This window comes from Arabidopsis lyrata, assembly GCF_000004255.2.
Source record: "Arabidopsis lyrata subsp. lyrata unplaced genomic scaffold ARALYscaffold_3, whole genome shotgun sequence".
NCBI classification, from domain to species: Eukaryota; Viridiplantae; Streptophyta; class Magnoliopsida; order Brassicales; family Brassicaceae; genus Arabidopsis; species Arabidopsis lyrata.
Genome location: NW_003302553.1, coordinates 5,602,743 through 5,616,456, shown reverse-complemented (window position 1 = coordinate 5,616,456; position 13,714 = coordinate 5,602,743). Strand labels below are relative to the sequence as shown.

Below are 13,714 nucleotides of genomic sequence, written 5' to 3'. Positions count from 1 at the left end.
TACCTCTCACTCCTTTAGTGAGTAGGGGTCATTGCTTACCTGGAATTGCATTTCGGTTTTTCTTTTTTCACCATTCTCTTGTCTATTCGACTAACAAATATTTTTCTGGTGAGTAAATGATTGCAATATCTCCATGTGAGAGACCCTAAGACTTGCATTTAGTGGTCCATGAATCTCCTCTGTAGTGTTTGATATCACTTGTCGACACCTATGTGAGGACCCTGCAGGTTTTACCTGTTCTTTTGTATAAGGTTAAAGTTAGAACTTTATCTCCACTTTAAATGACAATGTTTTTTTAGCAGAGACCCACCTTCATGACATTCCCTGATAGTCTAAACTATCTACTTTTTGCTTATGTTTTTGTTGTCCTGTAGTAGCTGCAAAGCTGGTTTGGGGCAGATGAGCCACTATTACCATAGAAGCAACAACGAGAGCTCTTCGAATGGATGTTGGAGGCGAGAAATCTAACACCAAACGAAGAAGCGAATCAATGGTAGAGAAACCGATAACAATGCAGATTAACTTTTTACCTAAACTATGCCTTTACTCACTTATGAAGATATTCTATAGCTTTTGATTCATTTGAGTTTAATTTTGAAGCATAACTCTTGTTGATGTTAGGTTCAGTCAATGGTCATGTGGGCACTAATGAAAAACTGATTACTTACAAAGATTTGATTCCTATAGAGTTTGTTCAATTTTAACACTTCCTAACTAACAGCATATGTGTTGTTCCTTATAATATACATTGTCCATAGATCTGGCAAAAAAAAAAAACGGATAGCACAAATTTCAACGAAGGGACAAAATGTTAGTGGTTTTGCATGAATTTCATAAAGAGGACAAAGGATCATGTTCTCAGCTATCCAAAACCCTAGAGATATGTTGTGAGATCAATTGGGAAAGAAATATTCTCCAGCTCAAGTGGTTCTTCACATGAAGATATGGTCCAAATGAAAACAACCCCACAATTCCCAAAATTGTAAATAACATTGCATTTATATGTGCATATTATTTGGCTCTCATTGATTTCAAATTGTTCTTTTTATTATTCTAGTTCTATCAATTCTCTCAATCTTGGTGACTTTCTGGGGCAAGCAAATATACAAATTTACGAATACTTTAGTCAAAAACCCTCTCGGATTTCCAAAGATGCACGCCCTTAAATTAAAGACACTCATGCAATAATTAGATATGATCAAAGCACTAATTTGTATTGTATGAATCTATCCCTTTTTCTCTTTATCAAAATGAATATACAACTAAAGTGACGATCATATGGTAATAAGATAGCTCCCGTGTTAGGTATTGCTTGAATGAAAAGCTAAAAAATGGCGTTAATAGATATGATAAAAGAATCATAGGTTTCCCAAAAGAATGATTATTTTTTAACAACACTATTATAAAGTGAATAAAAAGAGAATGGCAAATTTTCTTGTTTGGCATTAGTCAAAAGTTTAGTTATTTAATTACAATGAAAAGATTAGCTTTTCTGGCTCAAAGTATGGTACAATCAACGATCGCCAAAGTATTCAAGCGGCTAAAGAATCTCACTTCCTTAGATTCTAATATCTTATACCGCTCATAGTCATATACACACACTATTTATATTTATAACTTACATGTATTATGTATACGTTTATATGAAAGTGAGAAGGTGCGCATGTGGTCTAATCATGAGGAGATTGAATTAGCATTAATCATACTTTTCTTGTAGAGCTTCGTTTCATTACGTAAGATGAACATTAAAATATAAAGCCGGTCCAATAATTGACTCTGTTTTTTTTAGGATGCTGGCCCGGTCCAGCCTCAATTCTATAGAGTATAGACTAAGCTATGGTACATCCCCAAATATAAGGAAATAAAATACATTTTGGTTAACCGGTTCTGATCTCATATGAACCAAATCAAAAGCAAACCAGATTTTCTCAAAGTCCCAAGAAACCGTGCTGATCCGCGTACGTATAGTATTGTAGCCAGTGGCCCAGTACCACACTATATATATGTAGTAGATCTAATGTACACCGTATTTCAAAAGGTCATTGATTCGACGACTTCTAAAAATATAATAATCAATTGATTTTCACAACTATAGCTAATTGGCATGTGTACACACATTCTGATCTAATGCATATCTTGACACATACATGATATATATGGGCATGCATGTATCCTGTATAATCATGCAAAAATGTGTAAATATATGTGAAATAAGAAAGGTGGCCTAATGGAGTTTCGCACGAATTCGCACCCAAAATACCCCACAAGCCAAAAGACACTTAGCACACTTTTCTTCGATTTATTCTGTCTATTTTCTATACAAAAATTTCCTCATACAACCTTACCTCTTCAATTAGTTACTTTTTGAACAAAATAATAGATATTTGTTTGGCTCAAATAATCGATATACAAGTGTCAGCTTTATCAAAGATTCAAAATTTCAAACAACTTATTTCTTCTCTCTTTCTCTCGATATATATTTCTTAGCAAATCCACTATATATTATCACATCTAAAATTTATATTATGTTGAGTTTTGAAACATAATCTCCTGAATCCGTTGTGTGATCATTAAACATAATTTATATAGTTTGAATTGGTTCTCATTTGAGAACTCCATGAGATACCATCTCTCTCATCAAAGATGAGACACATGTCTTTTTATGAGTGGCTAAAGTTTTTTTGTGATAAATCAAATACTCTATACTCTATAGTTTAGAATACTAATTAAATAGTTTATATATTGTTATTTTTTCCTTTTTATTATGTTATAAATCATAAAATAAAATTACCTATTTATTAAGCTCCATTATGCATAAATTTAAACTATATAAATATTAGTTTAATTAATATTAATCAAGGATAATATAATAATATTAAATTATTATTAGTATTGTTTTAGTTAATACATTAATATTTTAAAAATATGAGATTTGAAAAAATAAAAATTATATTTTGATATGTTGTTAGAATTTATCATAAGATTTAAGATTGAATGAAAAATTGTACTCTTTTTACATAAAAAAATAAATAAATTGAAAACATAAAAATATCAATACTATATTGATGAGATACCCAAAAAGGTATAAAATCTCACCAATGGAGAAAAAAATCTAGACAAATAATTTCTCAAACTAAATTGACTAAAAATAGGGATATTATAATGGTGAAATACCTACCTTATGAGTATCTCATCCCCCAGTAGATATGTAAACTTTTCTATATATAAATTTATATTAAAAAATCTAAGATAAAATAAAAGAATTATCAGCCACATGATTTGTTGCCACACCGCACCATGATTAAAGTTATATAAAGAGATACCAAGACAGATTCAAAGTGAAAGAAAGTCCCAAAAACAAAAAACCAATTTAAAAAAACACAAACCCATTCGTGCGTCTGGCTAATTAAGTTAAAACAGTAATGGACACTTCTTCTTCACTTTTGCTCTTCTCCTTCTTCTTCTTTATCATCATCGTCATCTTCAACAAGATCAACGGTCTCAGATCATCCCCAGCTACGAAAAAACTTAAAGATTATCATGTTATTTCTCACAGTCACGGACCAAATATTATTTTTGTAAATGTAATAAAAAAAACATAAGCTATATGCAATACAATTTGAAGAAAAAAAACAACCACATCTATTTTATTGGACAAGCGACGAGTCATGTAACAACTCTTATCCCTCTCTCTATACGTGTTCTTTAATCTAAAAATTATATATATATATACGTGTTTATGTATGTGAAGGTATGGGAGAGTCTTTAAGTCGCATATATTTGGAACGGCGACGATCGTATCGACGGATGCTGAAGTGAACAGAGCCGTTTTACAGAGCGACTCGACGGCTTTCGTGCCGTTTTACCCGAAAACGGTGAGGGAGCTAATGGGAAAATCGTCGATACTTCTGATCAACGGGAGTTTACATAGAAGGTTCCATGGACTAGTCGGTTCTTTCTTAAAGTCACCACTTCTCAAAGCTCAAATCGTTAGAGACATGCACAGGTTTTTGTCTGAATCCATGGATCTATGGTCCGAGGACCAACCAGTTCTCCTCCAAGACGTCTCCAAGACTGTCAGTACACGTATCCCTTAATTTAATATTTTCATACAAAAGTTCTAAATACTCCACTTAATTATATATATGAGTTAATGGCTTAATGCATTGATTAAGAAATTAAAAGGACAATCATAATCATGTTACCATGGAAATATTAATTTATTGTAAAGAACATGGTTACAATTATTACATTTGATAAAATGATTACAAGTTTCTCTTTCTAATTTGTTTAACAACTAATTATTACCCTTTTAGTTTTTTTTTTTTTAAATGTAATAATTTGTTTTTTTTTAATTGGTAGGTTGCATTCAAAGTACTTGCCAAGGCATTGATAAGTGTAGAGAAAGGAGAAGAGTTAGAAGAGTTAAAGAAAGAGTTTGAAAATTTCATATCAGGACTCATGTCATTACCAATTAACTTCCCTGGAACCCAACTTCATAGATCTCTCCAAGCTAAGAAGAATATGGTGAAGCAAGTTGAAAGAATCATAGAAGGCAAAATTAGGAGTGCAAAGAACAAAGAAGAAGATGGTACTGTGATTGCTAAGGATGTTGTGGATGTGTTGCTTAAGGACTCAAGTGAATATTTAACTCACAATTTGATTGCTAACAATATGATTGACATGATGATCCCTGGCCACGATTCTGTCCCCGTCCTCATCACCCTCGCCGTCAAATTCCTCTCTGATTCTCCCGCTGCCCTCAATCTCCTAACGGTAATTAACCTTAAACCATAATCAAGTGATAATAGTTTAGTGGTCAACTGGTAGCTAAATATTTATTTTTATTATATGCTTTCATGCCATTATTATAGATGACTATAAATTTCGGTAGTTAGTATGAAATTTATATAAAATCTTATAGACATAGAAGAAGAAGAAGTTTATGATATAATGATAGGCTTTTCTCTCTTTCACAATAGAAAAATCAAAATCAGTCATTCAAATAAATTAGTGATAAGCTGATATTAACTCGTGGGCCGTGGCTATATGATTGCCACTAAAATCTATAAGCTAATTTTACTTTATAAAATTCTTTTCTATCAGGAAGAAAACATGAAGCTGAAAAGTTTGAAGGAATTGACAGGAGAGCCACTATATTGGAATGACTATTTGTCGTTACCTTTTACACAAAAGGTATTTATATATTCTTCTTTTCCATGGAATTAGTTCATTATATGAATAGTTCTCTTGTTAAACGGTGATTAATTACCTTTTTAATTATAATCAGGTCATTACAGAGACACTGAGAATGGGAAATGTTATAATTGGAGTGATGAGAAAGGCGATGAAAGATGTTGAAATAAAAGGATATGTGATACCAAAAGGATGGTGCTTCTTGGCCTATTTCAGATCAGTCCATCTTGATAAACTTTACTACGACTCTCCCTACAAATTTAATCCCTGGAGATGGCAAGTACGTAAAATTACCAAAATATATTTAACATATAATCTTATAGTACTTAATATGAATCATATATTTAACTAGATATACATTTATACAATAGGAAAGGGACATGAACACGAGTAGTTTCAGTCCTTTTGGAGGTGGTCAGAGATTGTGCCCTGGTCTCGATTTGGCTCGTCTTGAAGCTTCAATCTTTCTTCACCACCTTGTCACTCGCTTCAGGTAACTAATCAATTACATTGATACAAAATTATTGATATTTGTTGTACTTTTTTAAAGATTTGAAGGAAAAAGGGTGTGGTAAGTGCTCTATACTTTAGACAAAATGGTACGTTAGGACCAAATAAGTCTAGTCTCTTTTTGACAAGTTGGACTCAACTCTTAAAACGATGTAGTGACTTATTTGAAAATATGTTGGTGATTATGATATGCAGATGGATAGCAGAAGAAGATACAATCATAAATTTTCCAACGGTGCATATGAAGAACAAATTACCCATTTGGATCAAAAGAATATAAATCATTTTTCTTAAGTGAAAAATGGAGAATCAATTTTGCATTATCAAACTCAAAAAAAGGTTAAAGAAGTCACACGAGTGTTTTGAGAGTGGGAAGTGAAAAAGATAGTGAGACAGAACAGATAGGAAAAAAAAAAGACAACATGATGGAGTTGGGAGACAAAAAAGAATTCACACGTGTGGAAGATGATAGCACACATGCCAACTATTTTGTCGTATTCCTTCACAAGGCAAATAAGAACAGAATCACAAACCTTTTTTGTTGACCGTATAATTTCTCGTTTTCCCTTTTTTTTTTTTTTTTAAATAGTACAAACTACAAAGGTGTATGATATTATATAAATGCAGGATATTCAGAATCCTAATTTTCACGAGTATTTTTCCTCTCTTTTTTTGGTTTTAATGTTAAGGACGACTATTCTTGATTTCCTGTTCGTATATATTATTCATGAAAAACTAAGAGAATCATTATAGAAAAACTTATAAATCTGGTTCAATCATTTATAACTTTCCAAAAGAATAGTCTAATAAAGATACTATGATATTCTAAATTTATATTCTCAATCAATTTTTACAGTTAATTATCATTAGTTGTTTTTGTAATATTTAACAGAATGTGTTTTCTAAATAGTCAGTCACTGATTAGATAGATTATAATGGGATTTTGAGATGAGGAAAAAGTTGAAAGACAGCCTTTGGCCTCAAAATAATTTAGATGTAATAATGAATGATTAAGCAAGTGATATGATGTAATCAACATAACAACCCACTGAAATTGATTTAAACGACAAGACAAGAAAGGTTTATTGTTTCGACTGAACATCACTAACAACCAGATCATCATACTATTACTATCTATCACTAACCAAAAATTGTACTATATTACATTTTTCTCACTATTGTGACTCAGTGACTACAGGTTAACTTTTCACCTCAGAATCACACAAAAATAGCCTTTATAATTGATTTGGATAAAGTGGGCTTCACTTTGAATAGATCCGTAATTAAAGCCTGTTAAAGGCCCAAAGTAATGCAAATGGAAAAGCCTAGTTATTAACAAGACGGGAGACATGTTTAGACAGACAGCTAGGGGTTTTTACTTATTTTATCGCCGCCGTTGTAAAATCACGCAAAGTGAGAAAAGGGTTTTGAGATTTTCGTGTTTTTTTCTCACTTTTTTCCCAATCCTTTTAGTTTTTCAAGACCTTGAATTTCATGTATGTATGGTTAGTTATTTCCCGTTTGGCCTTATAGGGTTTTGTTTTCTCGATTTTTAAGGTGAAGTTTGCATGGCTTTGGAGAAAGCTTTTTTTAAGTGAAAAATTTCAGGGATGCTAATCCAATAGATGGCGGATACGTTTTCCAATCACGAATCTTGTATGATCACTAACCATTGGAAGTAAAAGAGTATATATGACTTCGAACGGTTTGCAATACGGAGGCTCATAGCAACCCTTTCTTCTTGCTAATATTGCAACTTGCAAGCCGTTCAAATTAAAATAGTCATCATTTAGTTCTAGGTTGGTGATCATATAGGATTGGTAACAGTGAAACATATCCCCCATCTATCGGGATTAATTAGTGTCCCTGAATAGTCGTGAGAGAACCTTGTTTGTGTCTTTCCTTTACGGCAGACACCAGAGACTGGAAGACCTATACACCATGAGTCTGACACGCTAAAGAAAGCCTATCGATGCGGATCGTCCAAGGGAGAGCATGTGTGATCAGGGACGTTCGCTGTCTTGGGCCAATATCTTTTGAAATTGGGTTAATACAAATGTAATTTGGGCTGACTAAAATCATGATAAAGTCCGAGGGACTATAAATAATTTACTCATTGTTCCTGCCGACATTACACGTGGCGAAAGAGTGGTTACATGCCAGAGAGACTCCTCTAGAATGGGGTCACGTGTAGCCTATGTGACAATTCAATAATGCCATCTCGCTCGGTGACACCGTGTCTCTTACTTTATCATTAGTCTTTCAAATAAATTATATAGTCATGTAAATCATCTACTTATAAATTGCTGTTACCCAAATCCCGAATATCTAAATTTTCAGACATTGACGAAGTACTGAATCAAATCCTTAAGCTATACTATGGATCTAAATGGTAACCGAGGAATCTGCCTGAATCCGGCTGAATTGCTGAATTTGGCTGAATTTTTAGTGATTTTTAACTAAATCTGGCTGAATTTTTACATTTTCAAATGGTAACCGCTGAATCTAGCTGAATTTTTTTGTGTTTTTCAGCAAAATCTGTCGAAATAATTAAGATTTTAACTGAAATATCATCAAATAATTACGAATATTAATAGAATAACTAAGGAAAAATATCTAAATAAAATAGATAAAATTATCTAATAGTCTAATTAACTCTTATACCAATAAATAAATACTAGAATTAATATCTTTTTAGCAAAATTGAGTTGTTCTTCCAAATCTAATTTTTAAACTATTAAAAAGATATAATTAATTAATAGAAAGCTTTGTCAAAGTTTTATTGAAAAATTAATTTAAAAATAAACATGATAATATAGTATAGATTATCTTATTGATTTTTCATTGTTCTCTAGCAGTTTAAATTTTTAATATGATTAGGATGAGTATGAGTTATTTTTGCAAAAATGTAGAAAATTATATTTAAGTATCTAAAATTTATTAAAATTATCTAAAATTATCTATAGATATCTGAATATAAATATGTCTCTTGTCTATTCTGGTAATGATTTTATGTGTATGAATTATTCATATATCATATTTGTATGATCTAACTTAGTTTAAAATATAAATTTGATGTATAATTTTTAATAGCCATAAATATTTTAATTCGAGTTGTGAATCGCTATAATCCAAATTTTTATCTGAAATGAACATACTATGTATCTGTTGATGTTGAAAAAACTGTTGAATCTGGTTGAATTCAGACAAATTTAGTTTTATGCAAATGATAACTGCGGAATTGCTGGCTGAATATTTTTTTCTTGTTACCATTTACATTGACTCTATATTGTAATATTATCACGTTATTTCGTGGAAAACAATCACGATCTAATCTTTTAAAAACACAATCTAATTAATCTTGTTTTATTCCATAAACAAAATGTGTATCACCTAATTCTCTGGACCTTTCATAATTCATATATACATAACAAACAGTCTTTTCATTATTTTCATTTATTTCTCTGTTCAATCTCACAGGCGCTACACCATAACGCGATATTACTAATGACGAACTACGGTGCGATTCCGACGTCGTCTCATGCATCTCCGGTGGTGGATCTTGAGTCTCTCTCACGCGCCAAGCACCGTATCAAAGCCGGACTAGCCACGCGCCGTCCTTGGAGAGTGATGTTCGATTTTCACTCCATGGGACTACCTCACAGCGTCTCCGATGCTTTCACAAGAATCAAGACCAATCTTGCTTACTTCCGTATGAACTACGCAATCGTTGTCTTGATCGTTATCTTCTTCAGCTTGATCTGGCATCCGACATCGCTCATCGTTTTCACCGTCTTGGTCGCTGTTTGGATCTTTCTTTATTTTCTCCGTGATGAGCCTATCAAGCTGTTCCGATATCAGATCGATGATCGGACGGTCTTAATTGTTTTATCGGTGTTAACCGTCGTTCTACTTTTGTTGACCAACGCGACGTTTAATATTGTTGGAGCGCTTGTGACCGGAGCTGTGTTGGTTTTGATCCATGCGGTGGTTAGGAAGACAGAGGATCTTTTCTTGGATGAAGAAGCGGCGACGACTGAGACTTCTGGGCTGACGTCATACCCGTCGACTTAAATGGATTGATCTCGAACTTTGTTTTTTTTTTTTTTTTTTGTATATTATCTTTGTTTTTTTTAATAATCATTTTTATGTGTAATCAATTTTTATTGGTGTGAGTTTGGTTTGAGACTCATTCTCTCTTTTGTTTTTGAGCTTTGAGTTACTGTCTGAAGTTTGAACAATTCTAAATTGTTACAATTTTTATTATTTTATATTCGTAAGCCTCAGGATAGTTTCTTGGAATGATTTAATCTGGAATATTTTAAACACAATAGGAATCATTTGGATTAATCAACCGAAAAGGAACATAAATCACTTTCTACAACTAGCTGAACAATGTCAACTCTTCGCTTTTTTGGGTAGATGCTTAGTTTTGTGTCTCCTTATATATAATTGGGCCTTACAATTGTAGCCCATGTAATTCTAAACGGACGCCGTAAGATATGTAACACTACTAGCCTGTCACACATGTTGTACGCGCAGCTCCCTTCGGCGCTTAGCACCACCGCTAAACTCGCCGCCGGTTAGTACAAGAAGCAAGCCGGTGAAAATGGCGTATCACCAACCATAGTATATCAACCTCATTCTCATCCCCATAATCTTGTTAACTCAAATACACTGGACGGGGCAGACCAAGTTTCTCTAATTCGATTTGATCAGACATTGACCAAACTGATACAATTTCTAACGCTACAATATTTTTTTATAACATCACCCTACATTATTGTAATAGTATCACAAATTTTCTGTGGAAACTAATCTTGATATAATGTAATAAACATCATCCAATTTATTTTGTTTTATTCCATATGCAAATGTGTATCACCTAAAAATTCAAGAGACCTTCATTTACTCTATATACAGAGCCAAAACTATAAATCAGGACAGTTTTACATTATTTCTATCTAGTCCTCTGACTAAATAATGACGAACAACAACGCGATTCCGACGTCGTCATCTCCGGCAGTGAATCACGAGTCTATCTCACGCGCCAAGCAACATATCAAAGACGGACTAGCCACGCGCCGCCCCTGGAGGGTGATATTCGATGTCCACTCCATGGGACTACCTCACAACGTCTCCGATGCTTTCACAAGAACCAAGACGAATCTTGCTTACTTCCGGAGTAATTACGCAATCGTAGTCTTGAACGTCATCTTCTTCAGCTTGATTTGGCATCCGACATCGCTCATCGTCTTCGCAGGCTTGGTTTTCCTATGGATCTTCCTTTACTTCCTCCGTGACGAGCCTCTCAAAGTGTTCCGATTTCAGATCGACGATCGTGCGGTCCTGATTGGTTTATCGGTTATAACCATCGTTCTTCTCCTGTTGACCAACGCGACGTTTAATATTGTTGCGGCGTTGGTGGCCGGAGCTGTGTTGGTTCTGATCCATGCGGTGGTTAGGAAGACGGAGGATCTTTTCTTGGATGAAGAGGCAGCGACGACTGAAACGTCAGGACTGACGTCACACCCTTCGTCTTAAAACAATCGATCTCGAATTTTATGTATATTATATTGTTTTTGATAATCTTGTGTAATAATTTATAGTGTAAGTTTGGTTTTGATCAATTGATCCCTTTTTGAGTTTTGAAGTTTGAACAAGCTTAATAATGAATGTTAAAGTCTTCGCCTTTTTTTTGGCGGGCTGCTTACTTTTATAACTTTTTGTCGACTTCTCTAAGAAAAAAAATATCACAGTATGATTGGGCCATTCATTAAGGCCCAATAAACTCAGCCCATAAAATTCGAAAAGGAAAGTGTTTAAACAGTGCGTCACACTACCATTTACACGTCAGCTCTCTTCGCCGGCGTCTATTGCAACCGTCAACCTCGCCGCCGGCCAGAGAAAAAAATGGCGTATCACCAACCGTACGATCCTTTCTACGTCTATCAACCTCATTATCATCCACATCATCTTCCGCCGCAGCTGCCACAGTTCGCCGACGAACCTGGGGCGATAAACACTCTCTTTGTCTCTGGTTTGCCTAACGATGTTAAAGCTCGTGAGATCCACAATCTCTTCCGTCGCCGTTATGGATTCGAATCTTGTCAGCTCAAGTACACTGGACGCGGCGACCAGGTTGGTAATTTTCTCCAATTTCAGTTTTTTGATTCCCATTTTTAGAAAAGCTGTGTACTTTGTGATTCTATCGATGTTTAAGCTTTCTGAAATTACTCTCTCTTCAGGTTGTGGCATTTGCAACATTCACGAGTCATAGATTCGCTATGGCTGCAATGAATGAGCTAAATGTAAGATTCACTTTGATCGAATTGTGTGACTCTGTTGGTGATATTGTTACATTGATTATGGTGGAAACCTTTTTTTATAGGGTGTGAAATTTGATCCTCAGACAGGATCAACTCTACATATAGAACTAGCTAGATCAAACTCTAGAAGAAAAGAAAGGCCAGGTATTTTGGTGACTTTACTCTGCTCTTGTTATTGAGTTAGTGTGGTAGATAAATCTATATGAGAAATGTAATAATAAACAGTCTGTGTGGGCAGGAAGTGGGCCTTATGTTGTGATTGATAACAGAAACAAAGAACTGTCTAAGTCTCAGGATGACCAGAGTGATGAAGGTAATGTTCTGGTTCCCTTGTGAATTCTTAAATGTATGAATGCTTTATGTTTCTGCTTGATCTTTGATGCATCTAGGGGATAGCGATCCGGATGAGGTGCAGGAACCTCGAAATAGCGAGTCTCCAAAGGAAAATGATAATGCCAAAAGGTTGAAAGGGAATTTTGAAGCTTGGTTTTGTAGTTCTCTATGTCAAAAGGCAGAAGACTAAATGTATGCTGATTTCTTTGCAAATTTACAGCGAAGCGGATTCTGAGCCAGATAGTAAAGCACCATCTGCTAATGTAAGTACAAGCCAAATCTAATCTTTTAACCAGTTGATATATCTCTCTCTATCTCTTAAGTTCGTTGAAGAGTAAGAAAATTTTATTTGTTACTGTAAGTTGCTTCCAGATATACTTGTTTATGGTTCAGTAGCTTATTGATACATTTCTACAGGGGCACTTAGAGAAAGCATATGAAGGAGGTTCTGGTGCTCGAGCTTGTTCGACCTTGTTTATAGCTAATCTAGGGCCTAATTGTACAGAAGATGAACTTAGACAACTCCTATCTAGGTAACCTTGTGCAATAGCTTACACCTATAGCATTAGGATTTGCATGTTTCTCCAAAAAATCATTGGTTTCTCCCTTTCCGAAATTCGATTAATCTGATCCATTTGCTTACAGATATTCTGGTTTCAACATCTTAAAAATCCGAGCTAGAGGCGGAATGCCGGTTGCATTTGCTGATTTTGAGGTATAAGTTGTTATGAATTGTTTTGATTTTGTCTTTGCAGTCTATATACTTACTCTCACCAATTACAGGAAATCGAGCAAGCTACTGATGCCATGAATGAACTTCAAGGGAACCTCTTATCCTCTTCAGACCGAGGCGGCATGCATATAGAGTAAGAGTAGTTTTTCTTACATGTGTTCAAATAGGTTAAATTTCACATTTTGCCAGATCATTACACTCATGATTATTAAAGCTAACCCAACGTCACGCTCTGGTTCTTGTTTCTTCCAGATATGCAAGATCAAAGATGAGGAAACAGTAAGGATTAATGTACCACATGCCAATGGTATTCTCTTCTGAAAACGAAATATATAGAGATCATAAGCAAATGAAAGCTGTATTTCTTTATTTTAAATCTCCACTTACTATTTGTTGTCATGAAGATGGATCTTCTATGCTGACACTGACTTAAGAAATACGTGTTAATATTTTTATTCAAGACTCCAAGATATACTAGTAATAAGATCTCTAAAATCTTTATGTTGATATGAGCACGCAGAATGAAAGAGACAATCAGATATTGTCATGATCCGGTGAGTAAAATCCATGGAACCTCTGAACGTACTGCCCCACCAAAGTCCTCGCCATCTTT

General features: G+C 34.2%; 4 protein-coding genes across 4 annotated transcripts; all 4 read left to right on the top strand.

Moving 5' to 3' along the window:
- Window positions 1-3,202: 3,202 nt before the first annotated feature.
- Window positions 3,203-6,373, top strand: LOC9321051 (3-epi-6-deoxocathasterone 23-monooxygenase). Its single transcript, XM_021032891.1, is given in 7 exon segments — window positions 3,203-3,670; window positions 3,752-4,076; window positions 4,363-4,776; window positions 5,107-5,196; window positions 5,291-5,476; window positions 5,568-5,689; window positions 5,902-6,373. Coding segments are annotated over 7 exon segments (1,470 nt in total). The 5' UTR covers window positions 3,203-3,422; the 3' UTR covers window positions 5,987-6,373.
- A 2,679-nt stretch (window positions 6,374-9,052) lies between these two features.
- On the top strand, window positions 9,053-9,972 carry LOC9321050 (PRA1 family protein F3). The gene has a single exon (XM_002884938.2). It carries the CDS (start codon window positions 9,214-9,216, stop codon window positions 9,778-9,780), a length of 567 nt encoding a protein of 188 aa, XP_002884984.1. The 5' UTR covers window positions 9,053-9,213; the 3' UTR covers window positions 9,781-9,972.
- Window positions 9,973-10,072: 100 nt separating this feature from the next.
- LOC110230419 (PRA1 family protein F4) lies at window positions 10,073-11,359 on the top strand. Its single transcript, XM_021033254.1, has one exon. The coding sequence runs from the start codon at window positions 10,690-10,692 to the stop codon at window positions 11,248-11,250; it is 561 nt and encodes a 186-aa protein (XP_020888913.1). The 5' UTR covers window positions 10,073-10,689; the 3' UTR covers window positions 11,251-11,359.
- A 143-nt stretch (window positions 11,360-11,502) lies between these two features.
- On the top strand, window positions 11,503-13,608 carry LOC9318907 (protein WHI4). The gene is made up of 10 exons (XM_021033252.1): window positions 11,503-11,847; window positions 11,955-12,017; window positions 12,098-12,179; window positions 12,274-12,348; window positions 12,425-12,497; window positions 12,589-12,631; window positions 12,786-12,901; window positions 13,014-13,083; window positions 13,152-13,234; window positions 13,354-13,608. The coding sequence occupies exons 1-10, from the start codon at window positions 11,620-11,622 to the stop codon at window positions 13,382-13,384; spliced, it is 864 nt and encodes a 287-aa protein (XP_020888911.1). The 5' UTR covers window positions 11,503-11,619; the 3' UTR covers window positions 13,385-13,608.
- The last annotated feature ends 106 nt before the right edge of the window (window positions 13,609-13,714 follow it).

Bases quoted from the DNA above. Each gene is read 5' to 3' on its own strand.
- LOC9321050 (XM_002884938.2), top strand. From the start codon at position 9,214: ATGACGAACTACGGTGCGATTCCGACGTCGTCTCATGCATCTCCGGTG.
- LOC9318907 (XM_021033252.1), top strand. From the start codon at position 11,620: ATGGCGTATCACCAACCGTACGATCCTTTCTACGTCTATCAACCTCAT. The intron at 12,498-12,588 runs GTTGAAAGGGAA...GCAAATTTACAG, and splicing joins GAAAATGATAATGCCAAAAG to CGAAGCGGATTCTGAGCCAG. The intron at 13,084-13,151 runs GTATAAGTTGTT...CACCAATTACAG, and splicing joins TTGCATTTGCTGATTTTGAG to GAAATCGAGCAAGCTACTGA.
- LOC110230419 (XM_021033254.1), top strand. From the start codon at position 10,690: ATGACGAACAACAACGCGATTCCGACGTCGTCATCTCCGGCAGTGAAT.